Genomic DNA, 18,635 nt, shown 5'->3' with positions numbered 1-18,635 from the left:
TTTTTTTTAAATGTAGCTCTAGTGTAAGTTGAGTCAGGAAGACCACTCTCATGCTTGCTCCGGTCGTAGTTTAATTCTCATTCATCCTGCCTTTTCGCCTCTCATGCATGCGCACTTCCAGTTTCATGCTGTCATTTCCCTGGGCCGTCATTTTGTCGATCAGCTGTTCATCAGCTGGTCTTATCTATTCAATAGCATCACTACACACCTGCCTTGTTAGCCCATCATCTTGCTGTTGTATAAAATATGATTTCTCTACCTGCCTTAGTTCTCTCATGCTGCTGTTAGATGCACCCTCCACTTCCCCATCACCGCCCAGTCTTCATCAATTCAATTCAATTCAATTTTATTTGTATAGCGCCATATCACAACATACATTGTCTCAAGGCACTTTACATAGTGAGGTCAATATTACAATATTACAGGGAAAACCCAACAAATCCCACAATGAGCAAAGCACTTGGCGACGGTGGAGAGAAAAAAAACTCCCTTTTAACAGGAAGAAATCTCTGACAGAACCAGACTCAGTAGTCTCTTAGGATTTATGCTGCCGCTACTCAGGGCAGATGTCCTCGACTACAATATCTCCCCATTGAGTCCAAACGCCAAATACTCTATCAAGACTTTGTCATCTCATATTATTCTGTTTAATCTATAATAAATAAATATTCTTCATCCACTTGTCTCTCCCGATTGAATTGCTGTTTTGAAGCCTCAAGTTGGAATTTTGGCAAATGCCATCTTGGTTTTTTTTGGAAACAAGAAGTAACCATATTTGGGTGAGAGGGTGAATCTGGGGAGAAGCGACGGATGGGTCTAACTGAGAGCGCAAGGACACTGTACTCAAAATACTTCTTTGAATAGATTAATGGTCGCCTTTCATAGAAAAATAATGTTATCATCAGGCTGATACTAATGCTGAAAACATCCTTGTTCAAATCATCACAAATATGTAACCATGATAACTTACCATTAACTGTGCAATAATCATCTTGAACTGGTGGCAATGATGGAGAGAGACAGAGAGAAGTTCAAACCCTGTGTTTGTGTTATGACATGCTGTTTTTCTATCAAACTCTCTCTCTCTGTATCACAAATGCATGATGGCAGCTCCCACCATACTGCAGCTGATGTCACAGGTTACCTGGGCAACCCGGCTCTCAGCTGTGACGCTGAACAGGAGGAGGGGTCGAGCAGCAGACGTGTGTGTGTGTGTGTGTGTGTGTGAGTGTGTGTGTGAGAGTGATTTAATGAAACACCGTCCACAGGCATATGGAGCAACATCTGGTCTGCAGACCAACACTGCCCCATGTAAACGTTTAGCTGTGTTCTTCACTGCCCCTATTCAATGACACAATGACACCTTAACCTCCTGAACTCAGCCCCCCTCACAGAACCTGTACTCCATACTCACATTAACATACGACCGGGATTATCCATCTACTCATTAAAATATTCTCTTGGTAATTCACTGACAACCACACTCAAACTGACCTCTTACATTTGAGACAATCCAAACCACTTTTTTTCCCCCTCACAATGTGAGTTGTTTGCTTGCTCAACATAGCAAGCAAACAACTGATTATTGTTGCTTTACAGTCAGAATGCATTTTGCTCTTTATATAATAAATAGGTCTGGTGCAAACTGTGCCATTGGCAGTGAAACCATAATATAAAGAACAGAAATATAGTATGAGATGTTTGATAATGAAGCTAGATCACACTCACCTGGATCATGTAGAGCTGAGCGATGCGGTACTCCTCCACACTCATTGGCATGGGGATACGATACTCCTTGATCAGCATGGTTGTGCTTGTGTGTGGGTGTGTGTGGGTGTGAAGGTGTTTAAGTGGGAAGACGCTCCTCTCAGTCAGCTTCACTACCCAAGCAGCATGTTCAAACAGGGAGTATGGGAGTCATTGTTATTCACACCTGGGGGAGAGAGAGAGAGAGAGAAAAGAAGCCGAGTTTTAGTAAGGAAAAGTACAAGAAATGTAGATTTTGGCTTCTACGGATTTACCATGTTTGTCTCAAGGATCAATCCCCACACACACTCACAACCCCACCCTGTCTCCATACACAGCCCGACTACAGATCTGTTACAAGGTAATCCACTGACCTCGCAATATCCCTGAAATCCCCCTGCAACCTAAATCCCAACCCAATCTACACACCAAAGACGCAGCCTTTAAATCCAGCAAAGCTTCTCTGTTGTGGCAGAAAGTACATTTATACAAGAACTGCATGTACAGTATCGAGGTACGTGTAGTATATGTGAGAGTCCACATAAACTCCACGAAGCTCCACTACATTTATTAAACGCCAGCTTTACAGCTCCAGCTTTATACTAACAAATATGGTCAGTTTATATATATATATTTTTTTCCACTTGAATGCAGAGCACACAAATGGACTACATGCACTAGGCTTCGTGGCATACTGCCACTTCAATATAATGCTGTTCGTCCGTTCTGTTTACCGTTACTGGGTTTACTCACTACTTCATACAGAGATTTGTCACGAGTGAACGCAGGGAAATGTTCCAAAATGGGACATTTTCAAAACAGATGAAGAAGTACTCAGAGCAATACTGTGTCCCAATTTACTTTTGTCGCCGTCAATCGAAATTTAATGGCATACTAAGTTTTCATGGATTTCGGACCCATCCCGACCTGAGAAAACGATGGCTGGTAAACACACAGTGGGATCATTTCTCTGTCACCTCTCAAATGAAGGTCTGCAGCAGACACTTCATTAACGATCAGCCAACGAAACAGCGCCATTGTTGAGCCGGAACGTTCATTTGGAGTCGTTTGTGACCACCTGCTGAATCGAAATCCAACACTCACAGCTTTTAGCTCCATTGTTGGTCTCCACCACCAACAGCTGATTGCTCCACTATGTTCACCAGCTGCTCAATTTACTGCTGGTAGTGCAGAGCTCTTTTGTTAAACAGCAGCAAAAGAGCGATGACAGTGAACCAGAACAGTAAGGCTGTGCTTCAGATAAACTGCATAATAAACCGAAATTCACTCTCAGGCTCTATGAAACAGAATTTTCAGAATGAAAAAATATTTTCAGCATATTAAGCTGAAAATCACCTATTATTTTGACATTGACGTTTGAAACATCCTTATGTAAAGATATTGATAATACCTTCTTTAAAGTCATATTTTCTTTAAAAACACAAAAAGTGGAGCATGAATGTTCCAAAGTTCTTGAGTTTTGTTTCATTCAAATGGAAATATAAAATCTAGTTTTGTCAAATATTCTTATTTATGTTTTTAAACTTAATTTTGTTTATTTTTCACTTTTTTCAAGGAAATGCCTTTAAGTATTCAATTAGCATATAATACATATAAGACCAAACAGTATTCTTTCTGCATAAAACATACTTTATCTAAAGTTAATTTCATTTTGCTTGCAATAATTCCACACTAGTAACATTTGAACATTTAGTTATACAGGAGTATTTTCATAGTTTGGTATTTTTACTCAAGTAAAATTACTTGCTCTGTGTGTTTTCTCTCCATCTGTGTCCATAAAGAAAAACTGTTTTAAAGGTGACAGCTTGTCCACTCCCAAAATAAATAAATAAACACAGTCGTCTTTTCCTCCAACATCAACACTCATCTCTCCAAGTAGTGGTGATCGAACGTAATGTTTGCGATGCTGCTGTGCTGTTGGTCCACCTGCTGCTGGTGAAACAAGAGCCACAAACAAAGCAAACAAGCAGACAGGGATGAGTGTGGGAGGGTCACATGACAATGGCTACTTTATCTTACACAGATTAAGACAGACTGTAAATCTGATGCTGTCTTAACACGGGAGAGGGACGAGGAGGACGATGTGATGTCAAATGAAAAGCGGTGGGTATGTATGCGTGTGTAGTCGTGTCCAACAGTCTATCCATCTGTGCATGATTAGGTTATGCATGTTTGGTCTAACTGCTGTAGCATTTGAAGCACTGAGGTCATGATGTACAGTGTGTTGGTTAAGATAGACTGAAAGCTCCTCCTGCAAACAACACAAGGCTTCATGAACATTAATTTTTCTATTTCTTAACTAAGTCCATGTTTATTACAGAATATCAATCTCTGCTGAACAATATCTCTGTTCATCATTTTCTGACCCAATCTGTTTAACAAAATTAAATCATTCTCTGAATATATTCTGAGTAAGTTAGGAGAGCCAAACAATTAGTTTACTCCCTTTTACTGCCTGCTTCCTAACCTCAACCTAAAGGCTATTTAACTCAGATAAGACATACAGCGGAGACAGAAATTCAATGGATCCAATGACGAGTTCTTTACCAACAGAGGAACAGCCATAAATAGAGATCCAGTAATAATGCCGAATGTAAGACGAAGACGAAGATGAAAACTGGCACATAGACAGGCTTTTTTTTTTGCCTCCATCAGCAAAGTCAGCAATGACTCAGCACATCAGCTTGCGCTCACTGAAAAAAACCACAGAGGACAACTGGTGTACAGTGAGAATGGAAGGATTAGTCCACTAATTGATTACTCGATTAACAAAAAGTGAGCTTTTCATAATATCCATTGTGTATATAACATAAGTGCATGTATATTCCAGTAATGACAGCCAGGGAGACATTAAATAAACCACACGTTTTATTTCAGTACTTTCAATAAGCTGAGCACTTAGACACTTAAACTAGAACATTAAAATCATGGCAGACAACCACATACTTCAAGTAAGTATTTCATTTTTTTACTTTACAGAATAACAGGAAGTGTCCTATCAAGATGCAATGTAATGATTTTCAGCTTCTCAGCATCATTTTTCTCTCTCTCAGGGCATAAAATACGGCTGTTCCCTCCAATTACTTTTGGAAAGTCCACTGCTGACTTCAAACCTAAACTAAGATCCCTTGGGGTTAAGGCCACCAAACCACAGCACGTAGGAAATCAGCATTCTGTCTTCCCTACATACCTCTATCCGCTCTTATCGGTGATGAAACGATTACCGGTTTCAAGGTAAACCACGGTGAAATCCCCGACAGTTAGTTCTACCGTTTAAAATTTTAACTATCATTAAAACCACAGTTGATTACCACGGACGTTTTCCCCAGTAAATACTGTCCAGCTCAGTTAACAACAGTCTCCCAGACGCAGATGCAGGTGCAGCATGCAACGTGGGTTTGTTGTGGATCAGAATCGCGCTTGGGAGCCGTTCTTTTTATTTTGCAGAGAGAATCCGTTAGTCATGAGACCAATATGCTCTCGAGGTTCAGCGCAGAACACACACTTTCAATTTCAGTTTTACTCCTGCACGGTAGAGAGAGAGAGACGGGGGTCAAGCGAGTACAGAGTGATTCAGGGTGGGAGCAGCGTCAGTGAGGACAGATAATTGAATCCGAGCAATAAAACTGTTTTGTTTTGTTTTATTTATTTTCTGATTATTTCATGGTGGTTATGTTGTAAATTGGAATCAAACAGGCACATCTCTGCAAAAGGTAGCATTTTTGGTCTCCTCCTGATGGTTTATTTTAATTTATTTAAGAAAAAAAATGATGAGCCATTCTTTTGAAACGTTTATGTATCTTTTTGAAAATTATCATCATATTTTTAAAATATCGCCATAACACTGATAACCACGATCATTTTGGTCACTATCACTGTGATGTTAAATTGTCATACTGTTACATCTCTAGATGTGAATAACTTTCACAATTACCAACAAATCCAACATACCATTGTCCTCTTGTAGCCACTGGGGAATTTAAATCCCATGGTTTCCTGGTTAAATTTGAAAACTTCCTAATTCACACAGTCAGTGTTTGCACCATCACAGCGAGTCTCATTTGCACTGTTAAGAGGGTGCAGGGCCCTCTATTAAAGTGCCGATGATGGCAGAATGAGGAAGCCTACAGCTAAAACTGCACCAAATTTGCCAAAGAGGGAACCGACTCAGAGGAAAGCAGCTCTGGTCCATTAAACACAGAACTGCCTGCTAGCAGCTTGTTCCCCAGGGCTGACTTTTAGCTCAACTGACACCCCTGAAAAACATGCCCAGCATACCATCCTGAATTACAAGTTAAATATGGTTGAGGACACAACATTGATATTTCAAGGAACAATATCAATTGTCCACCTGAAGAGTCTAAGTTTATTGTCTACGTCCAATTTTAACCTTGTTTTTGGTGTATACCAACTTCTAAATGGAAATATTTGCGGCTAAATGCTCCATTATGTTTGCCAGCAGGTCTCTTACTGTCTGTTAGCTGTTTGCTGCTCAGCAGAAAGCAGTAGAAAGTTTAATACAACTCAATGTTAAAAACACCTGCAACAGGAAACAATTCCATGAGAACATTAGCTTTAAAAGAGTAGCATTAGCATTAGAAAAGTAACATTAGCATTAGAAAAGTAACATGGCAGTAAAAAGTATTATAGTCAGCAATAAGAAAAGTAACGTTATCCTAAAAACAGTAGGAATGTTAGCATTTAAAAAATAACGTTAGCACTACTAAAGGAAGCAATTAGCTTTAAAAGATAACATTGGCATTAGAGAAAGTAAGGTTAATATTTGAAAAGGTATTGTTAGCATGAAGAGAATTAACAATAGCCCAAAAAAGAGCATTGAAAAACAACATTAACGTCATTAACAAATTAACATGTACTCATAATTGAAAAGAGGTTTTATTTTGGAGATGTTACACATTATTTTGCAAAGGATTATTATTTCTACTTGATTTTTGCAGTTTAGGTCATGTTGATCTCCTCATTGGTTGCCCTGAGATCTGTCTATGTGTGATGTTCTATAAATCCTTGTTTAATGTGTGACAGTCATGTTTAATTCTTAAAAAAACAAAAATACTTTAAATTCCTTACAAGGTATTGGCCAAATGCCAATGAATTATCATAATCAAGAGGACACACAGAATATGCAAACAAAGCATATATACTGTATTTGTCATCTAATTTGTATTATATTGTTTTGTCTTGTTTTGTATGAGCGCTTTGGGCATCTGAAAAGCGCTTTATAAATTCAATATATTATTATTATTATTATTATTATTATTATTATTATTATTATTATTATGTCACAAAGTAATCTGATATACACCAGCAAATTTCAGAGTAAGGAGCCAATCTATCATCTCTTTGTACAGTACATTGCAGGTTTGATGCACCACGATAAAAGGATTTGATTTTTGAGCAGTTAACTACTTGAGTCGTGCTGCACCCAATTCCCCTGACGAGATTTCTCTCTGCCTTTGATAATCACAACAGAATCACATTCAAAACACACCACAAATGAATGAAATTAATATGAATACAAAGAAAAGGAATACAAATTAGATGACATCTGCCATGCACATAGGCAGTCTGTAAAGTTTCTACTATGCTAGTGATCATCAGCAGCTGTGGCTAAAAAACAACTTCAAGCAAAAATAGCAATAGATTCAAATGGGATTTTGTGTGCAATATACTGTATAACCTCCTATAATGATTGATTTTCACAGCCTCCTCCCTTCAGTACACACATTTCAACCAGCCAACATGTGTTGCATACAAGGTAGAAGCTTCACTGCAGCAACACATCAACAAAGACTGATCCTGACAAATAAATGGCACACACATCTGTCACATTCATAACGTTCATGCAGAAAATTATACTCCCCAGACAAAAGCCACCAGCAGGTCCTCTACCTAACGTGTTTTCCTTTCTCTCTGCAACTGTTGATAACATTTCGACCTGGTGACTTAGTACAAGTGAAAGAAATTGGATGTTTACCTCGCAGAAGGAACCATCTAAGTACAGCTTCCCAACCCATCAGCTGAGCAGAGGCTTACAAGCCGTTGCAGATCCTGGTCCCACAGAGACTCCCAGCTAAGGCATCCTTCCACCCCCATCTCTGCTCTCCGCTCCTTCCTCTGCCATCTGCGGTCAGCCCATCCACAACGGCTCAACCGCCCCACTCTCCACCTCAGATTGAGAAAGGAGCCTCTCACTGTGAAATAAGAGAAGGCATCGATTCTCTCTATCTCCCACCTCCTCGTTCTCTTCCCCTCTTCTTCCCCAAAGACCTCGCTTCCCTTCTCATTTTCCCTCGCCCCCCGCCCACCTCACTGTCTCCTCCTCCCCGGGACAGAGGAAGCTCTGTTACCACGGAGACGCATGAGGCTGAAGCCTGATTGGTGGGGTTTGTTGTGATGCAGCGAGCGCAGGATGCTGCCCACCAGATTGATTGCCATTTCATTTCAGTGTACATCATTCTCTTAACACTGCTCCAGAATCAGCTTTCCATTTGTCTTATGATTGTGGAGGATTTAGCTCAACAAGTAAGTTTAGAACAGATATACAAGAATTCCTCTAAAATAAGATACAGTGTAACTCAATCTGAATTTAATGTTAACACACTGTTTAATGATAAAAATGCTGTAAAATGAGAACAAAACACAATTCAGAAAACAACCAAATACAAAAAGTAGTGTTGCTGTATTGATTTTGTTTTCTTAGGGTTAGGAGACCATAACATTGACACATATCCATCATCGTTTTCCATCAATCAAGTAATCAAATCAAATTATTGTTAAAGCATTGTCTTATTTTCATCCAATGTCTAGAGAAAGATGTCATCAAAAATAGTTATAAATACCTTTCTAAATCCAAGTGTGCAACAAATGTTTATAAAATTGAGACTCATTCTGGACATTCAACAAGAACTGCAACAAGCAGTTCGGTCTATACCAAACATCAGAGAAAACCCCAGATAGCCATTTTACAATTTTTATATTTCAGAAGCTGGAACCAGGTTTTTTTTTGTCCTTTAAATAAGGACTGAATGTCAATCAAGTACTATCTAAATAGTTGTCATTATAAATCTCTTTCAATGATTAAATGGTAAATTAACACTCAATTTTTTTTATATGGTACTACTGATGTGCACAGAATATGCATGAATTCCTCTTATCTGTGTACTATGGGGAGGATCACCTGCTGTGTTTTTTTCTCACCTGTATTGTCCACAGTTTTTGAATGTGCCAGCTGAGTGAACACTGGTCTTTCTTTCCCTTTTGACCCTCAAATGAGTGAATGAGGAAAACTGTACACTATACAAATGCTATCATTCAAGACTGTAGTTGGGGCGCTGCTCTAGTACGTTGCTGGAGCTACAGTTACTCATGAATACTGCAGAAGTTTTTTAGACTTAACTGCTGTTAACGGAATGGTTGTCAATATAGTAATTCACAATGCAAAACTGAATAACACACGCAAAGAAAAATAAAACAGAGATTTAAGTTAACATGACAAGGTATCATGGTCAGCCAGGATAGAAATCCAAGCTTGTGTCTAAAATGTGTTACCATTAAGACTAAAACCCAGCAATCTAATACCCAGGAGGTCATTTGAGAAAAATTACCTCTGTTTCAAAGGTGTTTGCAGAGTTGGTAAAGAAAAAAATAATAAAAAATAATTATATTATTATATCTGCTGCACAATAAGTTTAGGCCTGTTTTTCCTAATTCAAACAAATGGCATATCTCCAATCTCCCCCAATTTGTACAATAAGCAACAATAACAATATGTTACTTTTAATTATTATAAAAAGTAATCATTATTTTCCTTGTGTTTTATAAGAAGAGCCAGGACATGGATGATTTCATGGCTACCTTGGGCCGGTTTCAAAAAGAGTGCAACATGACAGCTGCAACCTGCCCCATGACATAATTTTCTCTGTGCTGTTAAACCAATTGTAGCATGCATGTGAACTATATGATTTGCTTCAATTGTAGCTGCAGTTTGCGAGTGCCAAACATTTTAGAAAAGGGGATACTGTAAGCTAGTACCTAAAATTTATCTTTATAAATTTTGACTTTTTTTCCCCTAATATGATGTGATGGAAACTATAATTGCATGCTGGATTACCATAAGAGCAAATGTTTTTTTCAATTAATGGAACACATGAAGAGCTGGTAGGCTAGCCGTTTCCCCATTTCCAGTCTTAATGCTCCTTTATGCCAGAGTCTCCTGGCTCATAATGACGGATATGGGATATGAGACGTGGCATCAATCTATCTCTGCAAGAGAGTTTCCCAAAATGTTGAATAGATTCTGGATATGTCCAAAGAGCTTTTTTTAAAAACCTTCTGGTTTCTTTAAAAGATCACTAGGTATTTATTTCTCAGAAATTCTGATGTTTTGCCCTGTGACTCAAAGTAATAGGGATACATGAGATGCACAAAGTGGAGCTTTTACTTTGAATGAGACCTGATGTGCACTGAGTGAGCACTGCAAATATAAGATAAACTATACAACTCACTTGTCTATGCTTCATAAACGTTTCCTTAATTACATCCAGCTAATGCGTCTGAGTGGGTTTGAGGTTAAATATATCCCACTGTCAGCCAGACATGTTCTATAGGGAGGTGTGAAGGAGCTGGTTCATCGTTAAGGACATTTGAAACAGCACAAGCATTGAGAGTTTGCGAGGCTCAGGAGGATGAATCTGAAGACATTTACTACAAGGCGGCACTGAAGATTAACCTACACCACCATTTCAATTTACTGCCATATCAATGAACAGGGAGTGAGGCTCAGAATGAGAATGAGCTTCAAGATGTGTTCCGGCGATCAGCCCAACGGCTCATCGTTCTCCTCCCTAGCAGCCTCTGGCTTTATCTGCGAGCTGCAGGGATGTACAAATGAAATGACTTGTTGTTGGGTACTCCGCCCAGCACACGCGTGCGCGCACGCACACACACACACTTTATCTGAGCATCAGCAGAGCACACGCTAACAGAATCAACCCCTGCTCTCCAAACACCACAGTCCCGCTACACGTGAACATCTGCTACAGCTATAGCTGTTAATTTGTGATCTTGTCAAACACCTCTTTCCTCACCAGACACTCTTTATATTAATCCTGCACATCATCAATCAAGGGCCTGGGTAGCAGTACCACGCCTACTGTGTTTTTACTACAGGCATTTGTCAGGATTTCACACAGGCAGCAACAGTATGTGGTGGGGATGGTCGCTTGCTACAGGCTGCAGCCCTCACTGTGTACACGTGGAAAAAGGTTATAGCTGGCTAGAGAAGTTTGATACTCACAATGTTTCTGACGGATAGCATAGTAAACCGCATTTGTTTTATACTTCAGCATTTCCATTGTATGTTATTTCTTACCCATAGTGGATGAAGTATTACATTTAGCTTTACCTGTGTGTGTGTGTGTGTGTGTGTGTGTGTGTGTGTGTGTGTGTGTGTGTGTGTGTGTATGTGTGTGTGTGTGTGTGTGTTTGTAGCTGTGATGCTTCCCAAATTGCTCAGCTTTCCTGCATTCTGGTTAATGACGGCGATGCATCACCGTCCAAGGAGCTTGGCTAATCACTGCTAACACTGCTGATCTGGGCCTGTGGTTTCTTTGCGTATCCATCATGGCATTCACTAAACTTACAAACACAGAAGTAACTTTTCTCTTAGAGCCATGCTGAGCCAACTGGATGTCACTAACAGCAACAGCATATCAAATAAAATTCTGCTGTTAAACAGTTGATTGTGTTTAACACTAATGTTTCAATCAATATTTTACAATGGGCAGATTTTGGGGGGCTACTTGAAGGCAGCAGAAGAAGCTGTAACCACAACAATACATATTGTGGCACACCAGTGCCTTCCCACATCGCAGGCCACTGGGGGAGGTCATTGCAGGGAAATATCCTCAATTACCTGCTTTCAGTCTGGGAGAGCAGTAACAGGTGAGCTGCACCCAAGTTGATTAGAGCTGAGGGAAGCCACATAGGTGTGGTGAATCCCCCCTGATCGATACTGCACCACAGATCTGTTTTTAAGCACAGACAAACTGAGAGGAGGGAAGGAAGGAGAGAGAGCAGAGGACTTCTCATTGGGAGCTGCCGCTAACATTGAGGGTGTGAGTAAAAGACCCTAACCCCTTCATATACAGATCAGGAGGATTGTTGTTGGAACCAAGGAAACCGAAGGCTGAACTCACCTCGACCTAAGGCAGCCATCTCACATACTTTATGGTGGAGAATGTGGACATTTTGAGCCAACGCTATTTAGTTCAACCAACAATTGGAATAGGAGTGACAGTCTAAGTCTAATGGACGGAGCGGTTAAAGCCCTCCTAAAGGGGGAGTTTAGGAGGGCATTACTATATATTTGTATAGTGCCAAATCACAACATACATTGTTGCACTTTACATAGTAAGGTCAATATTACAGGGAAAACTCAACAAATCCTACAATGAGCAAACACTTGGTGACTGTGGATGAGAAAAAACTCAATTTTAACAGGAGGAAATCTCTGGCAGAACCAGACTCAGTTGTGGGTGGCCATCTGTCTCAACCAGTTGGGGTGAGGAGAAAATGGGGGAGAGAGAACAGTAGGACAGAAAGACGTAACGTGCCAAGCAAAATCCGAGGGGGTGGTTGTGTGTGTGTGTGTCTCTCCCCCTCCCCCCTCCTTTCTGTTTTCTCCCCAGGTGCCAACGACCTGATTGGGTTCCACCTGTTAGCAGGCAAATCGGATCCAGTGGGCTCCATTAAAAAGGGACCAATCCGGATCCGATGTCTCTGCCTTTGTTTTCATTATGTTCTGTCCGAGTGACCATGTGTTTTGGGTGCGTTATAGTTTTGAGTTAAACTTTGTTAATGTGTTTCTGTGGTGAGATGTGGACTGGTAGGTGAGTTGGGTACCCTTACATTTAGCATGCAGGTAGGTGATTTATGTTAGACAAACTAGGATTATGGGTTGGTGCCACATGTTTATTTCTTTGTAAATCCTTTGTTAGATAAGTCAGTTAGGTCTTTGTTTTGTTTTCTTAATTTCGATTATTTGGCACCAGCCCCCCGTCCCATTTCCCCCACAATTTTGTTAACCTGTTGCACATTTTTTTATCTGTTAACAATAAAACTAAAGTTATTTACACATTAACTTTGACTCGTGCGTTCTTTTGGTACTTTCGTTGCACTCCTTCTTTCCATTTAAAGAGGGAACGTAACAAATGGGGGCAAATTTTTCCCTGAGCTAGTTAACAACCAAAGTTTGTTGGGTCATTGTGGTTGTAAAATTAAATTTCTGAATAGTTTTAAGTTGCAGGACTTAAGGAACACTCCTACCTTCGAAAAAATGGGATTCATGCTGCAAGGATGATTTATTTTTGTGTGCCATGTTGTTGTGCAGCGGTTTGGGCTAATTTGGTTATCAGCAATAATTAATGATTATTAAAATCAATAGAGCGGGGCACCACCCGGAAACCGGGACCAATAACCAAATAGTCAATTCAGTCTCAAGAATTAAAGGTGATTACTCAAAATGTTAAAATCTGGTAGATATGAGCATTTATGGAGTGAACTGAAGGTGTGAATCCGAACGCTGACTCAACCAGCCTTAATAACAATGTACATGCAAATAACAACTTATTTTTAAATTATAACAGCAATTATTAACTTTAGCAATATCAATGTAAAATCAATACTACCTTTTTATCAACAAATGTCTATTATAAGCTAAGCTACCAATCATATATCATACAAAATGACAACAACCATCAAGTGTGCATGCACGTGAAAAGGGGAGGAACAAGATGGTGTGGGACGTCACGTGGCGCCAGAAAGGTGGGGCGTAAGACCTCAAGTTAAACAGCAGTTACCTTTAAACGTGATGATGAGCCGGCACGTCTCTGGTCTTTAAACAGACAACAGTGTGCTGACTTCAGACACGATGGCAGAGCAACACACAAATCACAGTCAAGCAACACTGATAATAACGCAGTTATTATAGCAGCAATAAACGGGACACGGCGGTCCGGTAAAAACTTCACAACAATACACAGTAAGTTAATTTACTGAAACACACAAAGAGCTTAAGCCCTTACTCTACTTTTTTGCAGGGAACAAGCGTGTGTGGTCCGTCCTTGCTTCCTAGCGACTGACGGCGGTGCACAGTCCTCCGGGTTCGGATGGACGGCGGTCGACTCGGTTGAAAGACTGTGGGTTCAGGTCTTTCCTTCTGCTTTCAATTGACAGAGTGTTCCGTTTCAACGGCTCTTGTCTCGGTACCGGTGCTTTGTGCGTTTCCAAAGCGCACAAGAAAGCGGAAAAAAGGCTGATTTTTTAAACATTCCTTTTTGATAAAGCTTATAGTTAGAACTGCTCAGGTGTTTAATAAACCATTTCTTTATTATGCTGTTATAGGCCTAGACTGCTGGGGGAACTTATATCATGAGCATCTTTCTCCCTCTCCCATTCTCTCCTTCTCCCTCTTTCTCTCTCTTTATATCTCTCTCCTTCTTTCCACTTTTTTTTCAATCTCTCTCTCTCTCTCTCTCTGCCCCCATGTATCTACATTACATGTCACTAACTCTGTTTTCTCTCTCCCCTAGTAGATCTGACCCCAGAGCTGCAGGATCCAAACTTTATTATTATTATTACTATTATTATTATTATTATTAATAACATCATTGTATTATAAGTATCAGTTTTCACTAATTATAAGTATCAGTCTGGTAGAAATTAAAGCAACTGTTATACTACCCCCCCATCCCCCGATATGTTTACAGTACATGTCACTAACCCTGTTTGTGATTTCTATCTCTCCTAGTGTATCTCTGACCCCAGAGCTGCAGGACCCAAACCCGTCATTATTATTGTTATTATTAATATTAATGTTAATATCATCACTAATACTAACAACAACATAATTGTATTTTTTTAATTATAGGTATCAGTCTGGTAGAGATTACAGCGGCAGTTGTACAACTGTCCTCTCTCTCTCTTCTCTCCTACTGTCTCTCCTCCCACCCTCTTTCTGCCCACCTCTCCTCTCTTCCTCCTCTCTCTCCTCACCCCAACCGGTCGAGACAGATGACCGCCCACAACTGAGTCTGGTTCTGTCAGAGATTTCTTCCTGTTAAAAGGGAGTTTCTTCTCTCCAAGTGCTTTGCTCATTGTGGGATTTGTTGGGTTTTCCCTGTAATATTGTAATATTGACCACACTATGTAAAGTGCCTTGAGACAATGTATGTCGTGATATGGCGCTATACAAATAAAATTGAATTGAATTGAATTGACTCCAGTTCGCCCAGCGAAGTCGTAAATCCTGGGTAAATCCTCTGGTAGAGTAATCGTCACGGAGGACGAAGTCTAAGTTAGAAGTGGTTGCCTCCTTTGTAGGACAGAGGAATCCACCTGATCAAAGCCAGTCTGGTACCTGGAGTTCAATGAGCAGTTGGTGTCACATTCTATTTTAGAGTCTGTGACATCACAGGACCCCTCGTGGTTCCGTGCGGGTTTCTGCCAATGAGGATGCAAGTTGGGCTGTGTTCAGATCACGCCCCCAGGTGGGAGATGCGGGGTTGCCCGGGTCGCTGCGCGAGTCCAGGAGTCTTAGCACTCCTTTCTTTGTTCTGCTTGTTTCTTCAGAAGACCATGCGGTCACTCAGGCTTCTGAGATGACATGCAGGCCCCAATTCTTATATACCCATGGTGCTCATGCACAATAATGTATTTCAGCACACTTTGAAATTTCTATAAAGAAAATTGGTGACAAAGAAATCAAGGTCCTTGAAATTAGCCCAGCCTAGCCAAGGCCTGAGGCTTCTGTTGGACCTTGTACTTTTTTGTTGGATAACAAAGAGGAACCGGCAACACAGGCCACCCCTCCAAAGGGTGTTGGTGAAAGCCAGGCTCCTGCTCCAACTCTGCCTTTTTTTTTTGACTTTCTCCCCAGAGTTCAGTGAATCCAGTGAGGTTGCTTAGCCCGCCTTCAGCTAGCCACTCAGGAGGAGGAGTTGGTCCGTAAGGCAGATCCTGACCTCAGATTCTTGCTTAGAAGAGGCATAGCAGAAGAAAATGGCCTACAATCATGATGACGGCCTGCTTATGCCATGGTGGACTAGTGATGACCTGGAGAATGAGGACTGGAGCGCAACTTTCCAGGTTGTTGTTCCAACGTACTACTGCCCTTAGGTACTGTCCTTAGCCCATGACCAACCCTGGGCAAGGCACAGGGGTGTCAAGAAGACCTATAACAAGATTCTTAGGCATTTCTTTTGGCTAGGATTTAAGTCTGATGTTAACATCTTGTGTCTGTTCCGACGAAAGCGTCTCGTGTCTGTTCTGATGATAACACCTTGTGTGTGTTATGACGTTATCGCCTCTGTGTTCTGACGTTATCGACTCGTGTGTTACGACAATAGCGTCTCGTTTGTGTTCCGACGATAGTGTCTTGTGTGTTCTGATGTTAGCGTCTTGTTTGTGTTCTTATGCTTTCTCACGTGCTCTGTAGCGAGTTGTTCTGTAGTTCCAAACGTTATTTGTTTGGACTTATACGGGTGGTGGTCTTAAGTGCCAAGCAAAATCCGAGGGCTGGTTATGTGTGTCTTTTTCAAGAATTTAGAGATAAAGGGGATTGATTCATTGATATGGGTCTATATTTAGCTAAGATATCTGGGTCTAAAGTCATTTTTTTGGGCAGAGGTTTAACTACTGCCACCTTTAACTACTACGGCCTTTGGTACATAGCCTCTTAATAGAGATACATTTATCTGATCAAATATGGAACTATTGATTAAGGTAATACATCCTTAAATAGCCTTGATGGAATAGGATCTAAAAGACAGGTTGATGGCTAAGATAAAGTGACCAGTGAAGTCAGCTCAGCCAGATCTGTAGGGGAAAAGTAATAAAAAAGTATAAATTAGGTGATACTGTTGGTTCTGAGGCTACTGTGCTGGACTGTGTGTCTGTGCTATTAGTGGGAATAAGCTGATAATTTTTTCTCTGATGTTAATAATCTTATTAGTAAAGAAGATCATTGCATTCAGCATTGCAAGATCAGCATTGCACTAAGAGTTGGAGGAATAGACTGTTCAGTAGAGCTTTTTCTGAAGAGGAATCTGGGTTTATCTTTATTTTTATTCTATTAGTTTAGAATAATACATGGTTCTGGCATTTCAGAGGAGTTCTTATATGTAATAAAACTATTTTTCTAGTCTAGGTGAGAATCATCTTGATTATTGGAATGCCACTTCCTTTCTAACCTACGTGACGTCTGTTTTAAAGCACATGTTTGTGCATTAAACCATGGAGCTATCCTCCTCCGTTTGACTGTCTTCTTTTTCAGAGGATCGGCAGTGTCGAGTGTGGAAGGTAGTGAGGCTGCTGCACTATCAACAACATCATCAATTTGTGTGGGGGTAAAACTTTGATAACTATCCTGCACTGTATCGACACATGGCAGTGGAGTCAATAACGATGGAATGTTCTCCTTGAATTTACTTAGAGTTTTCTGATAGACACCTGCTGTAATAGAACTTTTCTCCAAATTCAGTAAAGTTAATAATCGAGAATTCAAATGTAACTAAGTAGTGATCAGACAGAGGGTTTTGAGGAAATGCTATTGGATTGTCAATTTCTATGCCATATGTCAGAACGAGGTTGAGGGTGTGATTAAAACAGTGAGTGGGTTTGTTTACATGTTAAATAAAACCAAATGTGTCTATTAGCGAATTAAAGGCAGAAGTAAGACTGTCGTTGGCAACATCCACATGAATGGTGAAATAACCCACTATAATGACTTTAACTGTGCTAAGCACCAACTCAGATTAAAAGTGTCAGAGTATGGGCCTGGTGGTTGATTTACAACGACTAGGATAACTGTTTTTTGACATTTCCAGCTTGGTTGTATGAGGCTAAATGTTAGGCTTTCAAATGAGTTCAAACTATGTTTAGGTCGAGGGTTGAGCAAATAAGTCTTATTGGAAAATTGCTGCTACCCCTCCTCCTCTGCCTGTGGTACGAGGAATATGAGTATTATTATAAGAGGGAGGTGTTGATTCATTTAAACTAGCATATTCTTCTGGCTGTAGCCAGGTTTCAGTCATATAGAATAAATCAATGTGATAATCAGTAATCAGATCATTCACTAACAAAGATTTAGATGGGAGTGACCTAATATCTAAAAATCCACATTTTAAGGTTCATTTATAGGATTTGTGTTGATCTTTATTAGGTTTGTATGAATCACACTTTTTATACTCACAAACCCCGGAGTTTACCCCGGTGGACAAAAGGGTCATCTCCCTACGCCTTTGGGTGGTGGGTGGGAAAACTCTGACTGTTGTTTGTGCATATGCACCAGGGGACAGCTCCAGGGGTGGAGCTGTCAACTGATCACCATCTGGTGGTGACTTGGATCCGGGGGTGGGGGAAGACTCTGGATAGACCTGGTAAGCCCAAACGTGTAGTGCGGGTGAACTGGGAACGTCTGGAGGAGGCCAACATCCAGGAGATCTTCAACTCACACCTCTGGCTGAGCTTTTCTGGAATCCCTGTAGAGGTTGGGGGCATTGAACCCGAGTGGGAAATATTCAAAGCTTCCATTGCTGAAGCTGCGGCAGTGAGCTGTGGTCTCAAGGTCTTAGGTGCCTCAAGGGGCGGTAACCCTCGGTTACAGAATACCGGTGGTCAGGGAAGCTGCCCGACTGAAGGCGGAGGTCACTGTGGTAGTCAAACAACTTCACAGTGGCAAAGTCCTGGGGGTTGATGAGATCCGCCCAGAAATGTTGAAAGTTTTGGGTGTGGAGGGGCTGTATTGCACTCGCTTTGCCGCACCGTTGTGACAAAAAGGGAGCTGACCC

At 40.7% G+C, this 18,635-nt stretch overlaps 1 protein-coding gene across 6 annotated transcripts in view; it reads right to left on the bottom strand.

Annotated features, from left to right (window-relative positions):
• LOC118310673 (membrane-associated phosphatidylinositol transfer protein 2-like) overlaps nt 1–18,635 on the bottom strand; it is a 71,680-nt gene that overhangs the window by 41,597 nt on the left and 11,448 nt on the right. For 4 of the 6 annotated variants that reach the window (XM_047334695.1, XM_047334696.1, XM_047334697.1 and 1 more), the window contains exon 2: nt 1,729–1,933. In XM_047334695.1, the coding sequence (XP_047190651.1) occupies nt 1,729–1,806 (78 nt within the window). In that variant the 5' untranslated portion in view covers nt 1,807–1,933. Of the gene's footprint in view, nt 1–970; nt 1,061–1,728; nt 1,934–7,762; nt 8,038–18,635 lie in introns of those variants that run through there. The other 2 variants (XM_035633815.1, XM_035633833.1) reach the window with 2 other exon arrangements.

This window comes from Scophthalmus maximus, chromosome 1 (assembly GCF_022379125.1).
Source record: "Scophthalmus maximus strain ysfricsl-2021 chromosome 1, ASM2237912v1, whole genome shotgun sequence".
NCBI classification, from domain to species: domain Eukaryota; kingdom Metazoa; phylum Chordata; class Actinopteri; order Pleuronectiformes; family Scophthalmidae; genus Scophthalmus; species Scophthalmus maximus.
Note: the sequence above shows the minus strand (reverse complement) of the source record. Positions and strands in the feature narration are given on the sequence as shown.